This window comes from Peromyscus maniculatus, chromosome 8 (genome assembly GCF_049852395.1).
Source record: "Peromyscus maniculatus bairdii isolate BWxNUB_F1_BW_parent chromosome 8, HU_Pman_BW_mat_3.1, whole genome shotgun sequence".
NCBI lineage: Eukaryota > Metazoa > Chordata > Mammalia > Rodentia > Cricetidae > Peromyscus > Peromyscus maniculatus.
Window position 1 is genome coordinate 95,706,870 of NC_134859.1, and position 14,717 is coordinate 95,721,586.

The window sequence follows — 14,717 nt, forward strand, 5'->3', positions numbered from 1 at the left end:
TACTGTTCCAGGGGTTGTCCATGGAATGTTTCTGGATGAGCTCGGCATTCAAATCAGAGGGCTCGGAGAAAGATATGCCCTTAGTGTCAAGGAGCATCATCCAGTCCACTGAAGGCTTGAGCAGAACAGAAGGCAGAGCTGGGGGGAATCTGTCCCTAATTTTTCTCTCACCCTGCTTGAGATGGGGCATCCCACTTCTCTTATAACCTTTATTTTTTTTCTTTAATCTGTGTGTGTGTGTGTGTGTGTGTGTGTGTGTGTGTGTGTGTGTTCACGTGTGAGTGCAGGTGCATGCATGCTCTGGTGCATGTGTAGATGGCAGAGACATCCACAGGTTCCAGTCTTCACTGTTCACCTTACTTGTTCCCTGATATATATGCCAGGCCAGCAGGCTCACAGATTTCTGGGGATTCTCCTGTCTCCATCTCCCATCTCCCCATAGGAGTGCTGAGGTTACAGACTGGCATTACCATGTCTGACTTTGTGTGGGTTCTGCGGATCCACACTCAGGTCCTCATGCTTGCCTGGCAAGTGCTTTGCCCACCGAGCCACCCCCCCACCAGTCCTTGGCTTTGTTTTATACCATCAGTCACCCCAGTTCTCAGCTTTGAGGGTTGACTGACTTGTATAGCTGGCTTTCTGGAATCTCTGGCTTGGACATTAGGTCCTGTCACCAGAGCAGAGTGACCCAATTCCTAATGATACATTTCCTTTTTATGTATCATATACATAAAGCATTTATTTTGTTGGTTTTGGGCCTGGGAGACAGAACATCATGGCCTGGAGTCTATGGAAGAGCAAAAGCTGTTCACCTTATGGTGTCCAGGAAACAGAGTGAGAGAGGGTAGGCTGAGATCCCCATATCTCCTACAAGGGCATGACCCTGGTGGTCTAGTTTCCTCTCATCACACCCTGCCTTTTATGGGTTCTGCCACCTCCCAATGGTATCACAAGCCCTTTGGAGGCATTTAAGTCCCAAATTGTAGCCATTATAGAGCATGTGAATCAGATGATCAGTGTATGTTTCTGAGAGGCAAGGGTCAGCCTCACTAGAGCTCACAGGACTATAAAAATCTTCCTATTATTCAAGCTGGGTCCCTGGCTAGGGAGTGGGATCTCTGACATGGGAGATGTCCAGACACAGGCTGAATGACGAAAGTTAATTTTGATAGAAAGTTTATTAAAAGACTAACCCCAGCAGAGTCCCATTCTCTGAACCTAGAAAGGCCTGAAGGGACACACTATAAGAGAGCCCTTGGAGACCCAGAGATGGCACCTTGGGTTTAGGAGCCATGAGATAAGATAGTAGCTGACCCCTAGGACCCTCCACCAATACCAGAGCTCTTTGATTCTGGAGCCGAATATTCATTCTCAGCCAGATAAGTGCCATATCATTTCTGAAAGGACTGGTCAATGTGCCGGAGAACCAGAGGTCAGTGGTAGGCAGTTACGTTTTGATCATGATTGGAACACTGAGGGAAAACATCACAATGCGGAGCACTCAGACCCATTAACAGCAGGAAACGTTGTGAGCCTGGGGAAGAAGCGATACAAGTCATTTCCAGGTTTGCAGAAGTAATGGGCCCCAGCTGCGCATTGGCCTCACCCAGAGGCTGGGTATATAACCACCCCACCCCTCCTTCTGGGACTCCCTGGTTCCCAACCACTCTAGCACTTTGCCGCCAGGGTGTGATTATGGATGGTGAGTAGATGAGGGAGAAGGCAAGAGCAGTGGGAAGCGTATGTGAGGCACTCTGATCTTGCTCTTGGCTTAATAAACACAGGAATCAAGTGCCCCTCCAGTGCTGGGCGGGGCAGAGGAACTGGAGATGTGGCATTCCTTCCTTTAAACTTGCTTTTGCTTGGGATACAGGCCAATCATTCATATCTATGGGGCACAATGTGACTGATGTTTTGATGCAGGCCGACAGGGTTCAATATTTGCCAAGTGAGTGTAGGGCTCTGAGTTTGGATCCCCAGAACCCATGTGCTCCTAAGGGGAGGCGGTGAGTAGAGACAGGAGAATTCCCAGAAGCTAGCAGGCCAGCCAGCCTCGTGTATTCAGAAGCAAACAAACACAGAATCTCAAAAGTGTCTTGTCTTGGAAGGCAGGAATCAACACCTGAGATTGTGTACACACACACACACACACACACACACACACACACACACACACACACACACACATGGAGGGAGGGAGGAGGGAGGGAGGGAGGGAGGGAGGGGGAGGGAGAATAATCAAATGATGCAGGTATTTTGCATACAGACCACCTCATCTATTGACCATTTTCTTATAGTAAGAGCATTAATTTTTTTTCTTTTCTACTATGCTAAAATATTCAATATGGTCATGTTAACTGTAGTCACCTACTGTGCACTAGAACGTCGGAGCCCATTTGTCCTGTCTAACTGTAACTGTACCCATTGACCAATTGCTTCCTATACCCTTCCCCCACACTCCCCAGCCTCAGATAACCACTCTCTACTCTGTGATTCTATGTGCAAACCTGGTCATTCTGCATCTTTTGGAAACTACCAGATGATGGAGGATCCACATACCCATTGCCAATGTTCCTGTCCAGGAGACCGCACTTTGAATAGCAAGAGTAGGGGATCGAGAGAGTAAATTCTGGAGTCCAGGTGCCAGAAAACTGAATCCCAGCTCCATCTTCAGCTGCTTGACCTTGGGCAAGATAGCCAACTTCTGTGACCTCAGTCTCTGCACCAGAGAGAAGAGAATGAGAGTGCTTACATTGTAACTATCCATAGCTGCCTAAGACGAAGCATGAAGCACTTAGCACCACACCTGCAGCCCGAGAGCAGCCCTTGAAGACAGGGGTTGCTAGTGGTCCTGAGGGAGAAGGACGGTTGCTGGGTCCGGAGCTGAGCAGTGCTCTAGGGAGGTGCTGGAGACACACAGTCACGTCAATCTCCCTGTCAGACAGAGGAACACACCACCAAAGCTGAAAGAGCTTGGCCAGGCAATTCTTTGTGTTAAAAGGCTACCCCAAGACCCTGGCCTGGCTGGCAAGCACACTTTGGCCAAGTTGGCTTCTGTCTTTTATGCCTGACATAGGTGATTGACTGTGGCTCATCCGATTGGTGGGAGCTCAGCTTCACAACCTGATGCAGTTGGTTGATCAGTACCAAGTGGGTGGAGAAGGCACAGGAAATATGAGTCTTTGCTGGGTTAACTACCTTTGATAGAGAATTTCAAAAATTGCGTAAATAAAATTTAAAAATGAAAGCCAACTAACTACTTTTGAGAGAAAATACGTTTTGTAGGAAAAAACAAAAAACAAACTTTTTTTGTAGTAGGCTGTCTCTTCCACTTCTTTTCTCTCCGATCTCCCTTCAAGCCAATCCACATGGAAACTGCAGCTTTGTGGTCTGCATCTGGGGGCTAGGACTTGTTTGTGTGGCACTAGAATGTCTGGAACCCTCAATGCTAGTAAGAGTCACTGAAGGGGCTCCCTTGAATTTGCTGCCACTGTATCTGCTCGGTAGCCAGTCTTGGTGCGTTTAGGATCAGTCACCTCCAAATTACTATCCTGATGCTCCAGTCCAAGCCAAAAGACCAATAATGAGCCTTGTCTGTTTCTGGAAGGATCAGTCTTTTCTTCCCAACCTGAGCTTTCACTGACTACTCAGGCAAGACCCAACATGAGTGCTGAATAAATGGGATCTGTTAGCAACCCATGGCTTGGGGATGCTTGTGGCATAGAACCCTCTTCTGGGCCTGCTGCCTTGGTCTCTGTTGTCAGTTTCTTGGACTGTCTATGTATCTCTTAGATGGCTAAGACTCTGAAAGCTGGCTAACTCATCTTTTGTCTGTAATTATGAAAGCCTGGTGTAATCCAGGGGAAAAAAAATCCAGGTTAGTCAACGGTCATCAAAAAAACACAAATCAAAATGGCACTGAGATTATATCTTCCTCTGATCAGAATGATGGCCATTAAGAAAATAAATAACAACAAATGCTGCTGAGGCTGTGAAGAGAGAACTCCTAGATGCTGCTGGTGGGAACATAAACTAATCCAGCCACTATGCAACTCAGTATGGCGCTTCCTCAAACAACTAGCAATAGATCTTCCCTACGACCCAAATGTACCACCCCAGGGTATTTACCTAAAAGCCTCCAAGTCAACACAGCATGGTGATACTTGAACATCAGTGTCTACACTACTCACAACAGCTAGATTACGAAGCCTACCAACGGGAATGGATTTAGAAGATGTGATGCAGGTATATCTACACAATGGAATATTTGTTGGCCATGAAAAAGGAATAAAGACATGTCATTTTTGAGAAAATGGATGAAGCTGGTGGAGATGATCCAATTAAGTGAGTTAAGTCAGTCTCAGAAAGATAAATACCATATGCTTTCTCTCATTTGTGGGTCCTAGATTTTATATAGATACATAAAATCATGCTTGCATGTATGGCTTGAGAGAAGAAGTAAACTGTCTATGGAGACAGAAAGGACTAATGGGAGAGGAAGAAGGATGAGGGGCTATGGGTGTATGTTCAGCATATAATATATACTTTCATAAAACCTTGAATTCATTTTAAGAAGTTGAAGTCCCATTTGGAATATTATAAAGAGCAAAAAGCAAGAGCCTCTGAGGAGTAACTGAATCCAGAGTAGCAACAATGGCACAGACGGTGTTTGAACTCCCTTCTATAGTAGACTGTATCAGAGAAAAGGGTGCATCCTGCTAATGCAGGAGCCTTGGTGACTTAAATCTAAACTCCAGGCTTTTTTCATGAAGCTGGACCTGAGTCAGGACCTCAGAACTTCATTTCCAACCTTCGAGTCTGGAAGGGGTAAACCAAGCCTGCAGGTAGCAGGACATCCTCCTAACAGCATGACTGAACCAAAAGAAACGGTATGTCCTAGACTGTTTCCGGTGCTGCGATGAAAGCACTCTAACATGGATAATTAGAAACAACGGAAACACATTTCTTTCAGTCATAGAGGCTGAGACGTGCTGGGAGCCACAGAAATATGAAGTAGGAATTCAGCTGACTATGGCAAAAGCTAATACCTGGAAGAAGCCAAGGCACCCCCACCCCCAGAGTTAAAGCCAAGGTTCAAGGAGTCTTGGTGATATTGGCTCTTGAATATTAAGCTGTTTTCATTAATTTCTTGCATTCTCTTGTAGCTTCTCCATTTCTAGAACAATGTGTTGATCATTCACTGGGCACAATTTCCCCTATGCTATTGGAATATTTGGACAACCTTCCCCAACTGTGCTAATGCAGCAACACAGCCAGACCCCCAATTTCAAGCCTCTCTGTAATTATCATCATTTTATCATCATTAGCACCATCTGGCCAGAACCATCTCCAGACAAAAGTATCTTATCTGAGAAACTTCCTAGACTTTTTAAGAATAGACCATCTGTCAGAGGAGGTAAAGATTCACACTGTCAATTGCCCAGGTCAAGTGAATGGGATAATTAAGCTTAACTTTCTCCTTTTCCAATTTTTATCTCTAATTCTAGATCTCCCTTTAACAATTACCGGGTGCATCTAGCTATGAGAAACTAGATGGGATAGGACTAGATGAAGGAATTAAGATAGCACTTAGAGGAAATAGGAGAAAAATGTAGGTAGAAATCAGGCAAGAAAGGAGCTAAATAAGAGAGCAGAGAAGAAGCTGTGAAGAGAGGGAACTGACTCAGAAGAATGAAGAGAGTGGACTAAAGAGTTCCATGTGCATAGATATTCGAGAATCCCTCAGATTAATTAATCTGCCGCTAGCAGCGTCCCTTCTGGAACTCTGGGAGAAAGCTATCAAGGGGCTGGACCCCAATAGCTCTCATTAGAGAAGCCCGGTGACCAACAGAGTCTGAGTCTGTGCCTGGTGAGGAATTACTCTCTTTCAAGATGGCTGCATCTTCAGTTGGTGTCAGGGTAAATGTTATAGAAAGACAAAATAGGGCCTAACTCCCTCTCTCAATCCCTTCTGTAAGAACACTAATCCTATGCTGGAAGGTAGAGGCCCTCATGGCTTAATCACCCCAGAAGGCCCCCAGCTCTCAATACTATTGCACTGGGTATGAAATTTCAACATGAATTTTCAACAAACATTGAAACTACACCAATTGTTCAAGAGTCCGAAGAATCCAAGGCCAACTTGACCTGAGGCAGTAATAGTCCCAAGGGATATAACAGAAGAACTGAAGAACTGTACCTACAGCCAAAAGCCAACCCAGTGCTTATCTTAGCAATTTCTTTCTTAATCGTGTGTGTGTGTGTGTGTGTGTGTGTGTGTGTGTGTGTGTGTGTGTCTTTACCATGTTGCACACATGGAAATCCTTGCCTTCCACTGTGTTAGAGACAGGGTCTCCTGTTGTTCACTGCTGCAAACACCAGAATGCTGGACCGCGAGGTCTCTGCATTTCTCTGTCTCTGCCTCCCATCTCTCTGTAGCAGGTCTGTGGTTACAGATTCACCTCTGCACCCAGCTCTACGTGGGTCTAGACTCGGGTCCTGTGCGTACATGGCAAGTGCTTTACCCATGGAGCCTTTTCCCATCTTTTTCTTGTTACCTTTACTTTCTCCTCCTAACTCCTTCCCTTCTTTCTTTCTGCCCTGAAACTATTTTTATGTTTCCCCCGCTACTTTATTAACCAACAGGCTTTCTTTATAAAGATTTTAGATACAGTAAAATCTCAAAATAAACAAACAGATAAGACAAAGAACACAGTACTCCTTCCTTACTTGTGGTTCGTTTTCCCTGAATTTAGTTACCTAAAATAACCAAAAATATTAGATGTGAAATGCCAAAAGCAAACAATTTATAATTGTAAACTGGTGTCATTCTCAAGTTGCATGACAGCATCCCGTGGCATCATTGTCCTGCCTCTCTCCACCGAGGATCTAAACTTCCCTTTGTCCAGTGTGTTTACACTCAGCTGCTCTCTGGTCACTGAGTACCTGTTTTGGTTATCCCATTAAGTGTCACACTGTCACTATTCTTTCTGAATCACCTATTCACTTAACAGAGGCAGAAGCCTGCAGGAAGAGCGATGCCTGCGCTTTATTTAACGAAGTTTCGACTCGGGTGTGGCAGCTCACTCCTATAATCCCAGCATTGAGAATGATGAAGCAGGTGGGTTTCTGTGAGTCTGAGGGCTGCCTGGGCTTGACTGAGATGCTGTTTCAAGAAAGAAAAAAATGTTGTAATTCTTTGTTTTAACCATTCCTTATATAGTTTTTCCTGGAAACATTGCACACACTATAGAATGCTCAGTCTATTTTCAACAAATTTCACAGTCACCATGATCATACCCATGGAAGCCACGATAGATCCAAGAATTGTTCATCTTTATTCTTACAGAAGATAGCAGGGACCTTCAATCTTTTCTAGTTAACTTCTATTGTTTGTTTTAATTACAAAGCGATGCAATCCTAAATGTTTAACAACGTTATTACCTTTTTACTAGTGTTTGCTGTCTCCTTCCAGTCTAGCTGCGTTTGTCACTTTAATCTCACTGTCACCATTCACCTAGATTTAGACTTCAAAACTACATAGTCCAGCTTATTACAGTTGGCAAGGACCCTCAGGATAGACACATGCTCAGTTGGTCACTATCGCTGATAGTGTATAACGACCCGGGGAGTTCATGGAAGTTGGCTGTTGGAGTAAGATAGACTAAAGTATAAATTGGCTCTTACTGGTATCAGGAGTAAGAGCCAAATGGCATGGTTATCCTCCATGCCGGCCTCCTCAGTGTGAAAACAGCAATAACAAATTCTACACTGCAAAGGCTGGGGAGATGCCTCAGGTACTGGCCTTGCAAGCATGAGGATCTGAGTTTAGTCCCCAGAACTCATGTTTAAAAAAATGATGGGCACAACGAGTGGTGTGTGCTTCTAATTCCAGTGCTGGAGAGAAGGGACAGGTGGATAACAGTGGCTTGTTGGCGAGCCAGTCTAACCTAATGGACAAGTCACAGGTCAGAGAGACCCTGTCTCAAAACACAAGGGTACAATGCTTGAGAAATGACACCTGAGGTTGTTCTCTGGCTTCCAAAGGCACATGCAAGTGTATTCATGTCTACATGTGCAAGAGCATGCGCGCCCCCCCCCCCACACACACAGATTGCTTAAGCTTACTCCAAAAGTTTGTGCTTCAGTAGGAATGGGTTGATTTCCATGAATTTGCATGTCTAGGCTATGATAATTGTGTCACTGATGTTCACTTTGGTGTGTCGTGTGTGTGTGTGTGTGTGTGGGGGGAAGTGTGTGGCTTCTAAGAACCACTGATCCAGGACACAGGATAGATTAAGATCCAAATGTCTGCTTGTCCACTCAGTAGTTGTGCTGATTTGTGGTCAACCACACTTTCCTTCTCTGAAACATGGGTAAAACTTCCTTTTTATTTTTCCTTCCTTTCTTTTTTATGAGACAGAGTCTCACTATTATAGTCCTGGCTAGACTGTAACTCTCTATGTAGACCAGGCTGGCCTTCAACTCACTGGGAACTGCCTGCTTCTGCCTCCCCAGTGCTAAGATTAAAGGTGTGGGCCACTGTATCCTGATAACTTTGTTGTAATTGAGGACAACCTAGCACTTATTAGGTCGTCATAAACCTTAATTCATTGCTTTGTGGCAGGGCCCTTTTCTGTTCAGTTTCTAGAGTGTTCCTGTCCCAAAGAACTAAAGCAGGTAGATGGTTTTGCCCCTAGAATGACTTGCCTCTCATCTTGGGCACATTATACAATACCTGTCACTTGCTCAGGAAAGGTAATAGATACACTCTATAGCTAGTGACTTTTTCTTTCTTTCTTTTTTTTTTTATTGATTATGTATACAGTGTTCTGCCTGCATGTGTTCCTGCAGGTCAGAATATGACTCCAGATCTCATTACACTGGTTGCAAGCCACTATGTGGGTGCTGGGAATTGAACTCAGGACATCTAGAAGAGCAGCCAGTGCTCTTAACCACTGAGCCATCTCTCCAAGCCCGCTAGTGACTTTTGATTCAGGCACTTCATTAACTTCTTACCTATCTACCTTCTAAGCAAATGGTGCATTGTTTAAAAACTGCCCCCCTCCACTGCCAACTGACACAGACTTTACAAGTGACTATTTACATGTCCCCGAGTCCATTTTCCATTAGTGATAGGTAGGGTGTGGGTAAAAGTCTATTCATAAGTTGCAAGACAGGTATAACTCTAATTGTATCTCTTCTCTTCAAGTGGCACACTCTCTTGGGGGAAAAATCACCATCTTTCTGCTGTGAAATTGGTTTGCTGGTTTTCTGCCAAATCGAAGCCTTGCCATAGTAAATACATCGGCTTTAATTATTCATTTCTATTTGCTTGAAGAAATATTCTTATGTGACATGCATATGTTCATGCATTTCCTTGTTGCAGCAACATGAGCCAAATAAGCTGCTTTCACACATAGAAGCAACTCCACGGGGCTGTTACAGCTAACTTGTGTTCTCTGCACTCTTCACACATTCTCCACTCAGTTGAAGAAATGCTAACAGGGAAGATGCATGGAACAAGACCAGGGAATCTTTTCGGCACCTCTTCCGGTAAATGAGGGAACTGGCACTGCCCTTTGCTATTGACGATTGACTCGAAGCAGCGACCAAGGAAGAGTGTTGACGTTCAAGTCCTTGGCTGGCTTCACCAACTGGATCTAACCCAGTGAGGCTGTGAGTCTTGAGTTCCCCAGAAAGTCTTCACAGCATGCATGTCAGGGGCTGTTCTGCCATCTGGTGTTCACTGAGGGAACCATGCACAAGCCACCACGTGTTAACTAGCCTGTGTTTTTCTTAGACTTCAGTGATGGGTGTGAAGTTGTCATAGGCTCAACTAAAGGCAATCGCAGAATCTCTGCCAAATTCCAAGAGAAGGCAATGTGAGAAGATAGATCAAAATGTACACACTCTTCATCTACTGATTCCATTTCTACAAATTGATCTCATGTGTACATTTGTGTGTGTGTGTATGAGTGTGTGTGTGTGTGTGTGTGTGTGTGTGTGTGTAGGCCAGAGGACAACCTCAGGTGTCATTCCTCAGGTGCCATCTACCTCATTTTTAAAAAACAGGTTGCGCCGGGCAGTGGTGGCGCACGCCTTTAATCCCAGCACTTGGGAGGCAGAGGCAGGTGGATCTCTGTGAGTTCGAGGCCAGCCTGGACTACCAAGTGAGTTCCAGGAAAGGCGCAAAGCTACACAGAGAAACCCTGTCTCGAAAAACCAAAAAAAAAAAAAAAAAAAAACAGGTTGCTTAGGACTTACCTACAAGGTTAGAGTAACTGGTCAGCAAGCCCGAGAAATCCTCCTGTCTCTGCCTTCCAGTGCTGTACTGCCAAACCCAGATTATTATTGTTATTATTATTATTATATTATTATTATTATTACTATTATTATTGTGGGTTGTGGAGATGAAATGCAGCTCCTCATACCTGTATAACAAGAATTTTACTGACTGGACCAACTCTCCAGCCTAAACTGTTGCCAAGAGGTCCTGGACCTCTTCCTTGAAATATCCAGAGACTGAGAATGCACACAACCCTGTCTTACAAGAATGGTTGGCTTTTGTGAGCAATGGCTGTAGTTCCTGCATACTGAAAGCTGTAAATTCCAAGCCCATTGTGACTTAAAGCTATAAACATGGCAGCCATTTTGAGACCTCAGAACACACCGTGAAGGTTGCTTGAATCTGTGTTTGCCCAAACCACAAAACTAATCACCCTCCTATAGATGGGATTTTCATGGTCCTTGATAAGGATGATGTTATTATTAGTTACCAGTATCATGTAGCTAAAATTTAAAGTATGGCTACTTCACAATTTTTCTTTTCTCCTTTGCTTATTGCTCCTGAGAGGGGATTTTAGGAAAGGGTAAAGAGAATGAAAGGTGTAGGACCAATTCTAATTGATCTTATTAATAAAAACCCAGAGTCAGACATCAGGGTGAAAGCTTAAAGATCAGAGAAGCCGAGCAGCTAGCCACTAGTTCTTACCTCTGTGAAATCCTTAGCCGAAAGCGGGGCGAGATCCTGTCTCTACAAATCCTCAGACTGAATGCCCCGAGATCCTCTCTCCTCCTGCCTTATATTCCTTTCTTCACCCAGCCACATCACTTCCTGCTTCAACCTCCCTAATGCTGGGATGAAAGGTGTGATCCATCACCACTTTGGCTCTGTTTCTCTTTTAGACTGGATTAATCTCCTGTAGCCCAGGGTGGCCTTGAATTCACAGAAATCTGTCTGCCTCTGCTTCTTTTAGTGCTAGGAATAAAGGTGTGTGCCACCACTGTCTGGCCTCCATGGCTAACTCTGTGGCTGGCTCTGACCTCTGAGCTTCAGACAAGTTTTATTTGCTAGAGCATATACAAACTATCACCACAGAAAGGGGCCTCCACAGCCATTGGAGACACATTGGCCATGTCATAGTCAGGCACTATGACATGGCCAGTGGTTAATGATATCCTTTACAAATGGAATGGTCTTAGGTCAGTAGTACCCTTTATGTACATGACAGCAGGTGCCATCCCTGTCTGGGCAGGGATCCCCCTCATGATGAGACTCCTCTAGTGTTAAGAAGGAACTCTTGTCTTCCAACCATAAAGACCAGCTTAGAATCAAAAGATGGAAAGAAAAGTGCCGTGTCTGAGGACAAGATGAAGAGGTGGGAGGAATAACTATCCCCGTAATGAGACTGTACTGTGTGCACCCACCCTGCTAATGGACAACTCGGCCTAACCTTCTCCTTCCTCCTTCTGTCTCCCGCCACAGGGGCTGCTGAGATTGCTATCTGTATCCTATCTGTTCTTTCCTGTCCCTAACTCCAATATATCATTGTTTGATTCTCTTCTGTGTCTTAAAAAAAATCTATCTATGAGATCGAGAACCTGTAAAAGGGACTCTGTGCCCTCCAGTGACACTCGGATCAGTTTTAAACATATAAAATGAGGGTGTAAGATTTCTATACTTGTCAAAAAAAAAATCTCAAGTATTAGTATCTTTGTGTGGAAGAAAGGAGAGTGTGAGGTATAGGAAATTTCCCTTCCCTTACTCACCCAGTACATGAGACTTTTCTGTCTGCACTCTGTGCTGAAGTCATGCACTAAATAATGAACTATTTTGACTTACTTAAAAAAATCTAAGATTGAGCTGGGCAGTGGTGGTGGTGCACACCTTTAATCCCAGCACTCGGAGGCAGATGCAGGTGAATCTCTGTGAGTTTGAGGTCAGCCTGATCTACAGAGTGAGTTCTAGGACAGCCAAGGCTATACAGAGAAACCCTGTCTTGAAAAAAAAAAAAAACTAAACCATCATTATCATCATCATAATCATCAGAGTTTGAAGAGATCAAGGAACCTTATGGGTGTAATCCTGATCTTTTAACTCAGGCTTAGAACACAGAGGAAGCTGGGACCTCAAGAGACGTGACCACAGGATTTGCCTTAGTCATGTAGGGGAAGAAAAAGAATTTTCTCTCTACCCTTTATCATTCTTAGGTGGAACTTTTTGGATAGAACAATGGAGGAGAAATAGAAATTTATTAACATGTTCTTCTTATGAGCACATGAAGAAAACTCAGAGAGATCAATCTATTGCTAGTAAATAAATCTCAAAAGAAAAGGTTAAAACTCCAGGCTTCAGTACCATCCCTTTTCTGAGACAGAGAATGGAGAGTGTGGGAGAGAGGCCCAGGAGAGACAGATGTGTTAGAAGCCCTTGTGAACCAAGTATCAGGGTTGGTCGGCAGATTTTGACCATGCCTTCTCCAGTGTTTAGGTGTCTCTAGTGATGTAGGCACAAGTGTGGAGAGTCTACTCAGAGGTTAAGAGCACTGGCTGCTCTTCCAAGAGGTCCTGAGTTCAGTTCCCAGCAACCACGTGGTGGCTCACAACCATTTATAATGAGATCTGGTGCCCTCTTCTGGCACACAGGCATACATGGAGGCAGAACAATGCATACATAATAAACCTTAAAAAAAAAATTCTCTTACTGGTGGGGATTTAGGTCAGTGGTAGAGCACTTCCCTAACAAGGGTAGGGCCCTGGGTTCCATTCAGCTCTGAGAAAAAAAAAAGACACTAATTCCCTTACTAAAGGTAATACTATACCTATAGCTTCTCAAAGTAGCCAGTTTACAATAATCCATTTTGGCTTGAATTCTCTCCTATAGTACTGTTTGGGGTCCACTGTGGCTTGCACATCCCCTCTAGGCTCATGTGTTAGAATAGCTGGTAGCCAGCTGATGGTGCTCTTTGGGAAAGTTGTGGAGCATTTTAGGAGGTGCGGTCTTACTGGTGGAAGTAGGTTACTCGAGGCGGGGCTTGAGGATGTATAGCTTGTTCCCACTTCCTGTTCACTGCTTCATGACTGCAGATAAAACGTGACTAGCTAACTTCTGTCCCAGAATATGATAATAAAATAAAAGGGAGTCAAGATACCCATCAAGGCTGGCGAGATGGCTCAGAAGGTAAAGGTTCTTGTTCTGCAAGCCTAGTGACCTGGGTTTCATCCCCGGATGTCCTGAGATTTGTCCTTTGACCTTGACATATACGCTGTGTGCCTGCACTTATACACACACTGGTAATATATTTAAAAATCTTCCATATCCAACTGTGGGAGCTAGTTCCCACCATCTCTCAGCAACAGAGAATGAAGCGTAGTTCTTTCTTTTCATCTTTTGCTCTTTTGTGCTGTCTAGCAACAAATACCAGTTCCCTGAGCCTCCTTTAGATCTTTTTGAGTGTGTGATCTGTGTAAGCATTTCAGGTATTTTTGTATAAGGCATGGGAGGCATTTATATTAATAAGACTGCAGATGAGGGCTACATTTTAGCAAGCACTGACTGTGAGCCAGTTGTTCCTTGAGGACTCTATATGCATTCTGGAAACCACTGATGAAAGGGAGCATAGGGAATGAATATTGCCTAATGTGCCACATGCTTTTAACCTCAGTACTCAGGAGGCAAAGGTGGGTGGATCTCTGTGAGTTCAAGACCAGCATAGTCTACACAGTGAGTTCCAAGCCAGCCAGGGTTATATAATGAGACCCTGTCTCAAAATTTTTTTCTTTATTCTTGAGAATGTCATGCATGAAATATGATCATATTTACCCTCCACTCCCCATCTAACACTTTGCATTGTCAGTGACAATTCCTGCAAAGAAGCTGCATTGCCAAGGCTGATTGACTGACTGGAATGGCAGTGACGGGCAGAGGTTGGATTTTTCAGGGTTGGAAGCCAATTACCTTCTCTGGGGTGGTTTTACTACCCAAACAGCCATTCGTTGCCCACCACTGTGTCTAACTAACATCCTGTGTCTAAAGATTAAAAAAAAAACCTTTAGAAATCTATTAACTTAGCACACCACTAGCTTCTACCAACTGCCAAACTAAGAATGTCATCAAAACCATCTGAAGGCTATAGAAAAGCTTCCTCCATTTTGTAAGTACCTCTATGATGTACCCATCAGTGTGTTTTAAACATGCCTTGATGTATGGCTTTTCTAATTCTGTAAAACTATAAAAATTCATGGAACTGCTTCCACATTGGAACATGAAGTTTGGGGTAACCTCAATCTATGTTCCTAGGCCATGGTCACTCAAAATGTTTCCAGAATAAACTATATCTTATTCCCTTTAAGGCAAGAATTGTTTTGTGTAGGAGTACTTTCTTGTCAGCCACCAGCTCCCAAATAATGACACAGGTACTTATTATTAATTATCA

At 44.0% G+C, this 14,717-nt stretch overlaps 1 protein-coding gene and 1 long non-coding RNA gene across 7 annotated transcripts in view; one reads left to right on the plus strand and one right to left on the minus strand.

Moving 5' to 3' along the window:
• Nucleotides 1–1,159: 1,159 nt before the first annotated feature.
• LOC121831495 (uncharacterized) lies at nucleotides 1,160–11,418 on the minus strand. 2 transcript variants are annotated; one of them, XR_013041936.1, is made up of 4 exons: nucleotides 10,994–11,417; nucleotides 2,807–7,165; nucleotides 2,560–2,719; nucleotides 1,160–1,534 (listed from the first exon to the last, which is right to left on the minus strand). It is a non-coding gene; the product is annotated as an uncharacterized LOC121831495 (long non-coding RNA). The 2 variants fall into 2 exon arrangements; XR_013041935.1 differs by having other exon boundaries at nucleotides 2,560–7,165; nucleotides 10,994–11,418.
• The window catches only part of Apoh (apolipoprotein H), a 41,977-nt gene continuing 28,793 nt past the window's right edge, over nucleotides 1,534–14,717 (plus strand). For 2 of the 5 annotated variants that reach the window (XM_076543616.1, XM_076543617.1), the window contains exons 1-2: nucleotides 1,651–1,702; nucleotides 7,014–7,120. In XM_076543616.1, the coding sequence (XP_076399731.1) occupies nucleotides 1,696–1,702; nucleotides 7,014–7,120 (114 nt within the window). In that variant the 5' untranslated portion in view covers nucleotides 1,651–1,695. Of the gene's footprint in view, nucleotides 1,703–7,013; nucleotides 7,121–11,492; nucleotides 11,661–14,717 lie in introns of those variants that run through there. The other 3 variants (XM_015994087.3, XM_076543619.1, XM_076543618.1) reach the window with 2 other exon arrangements.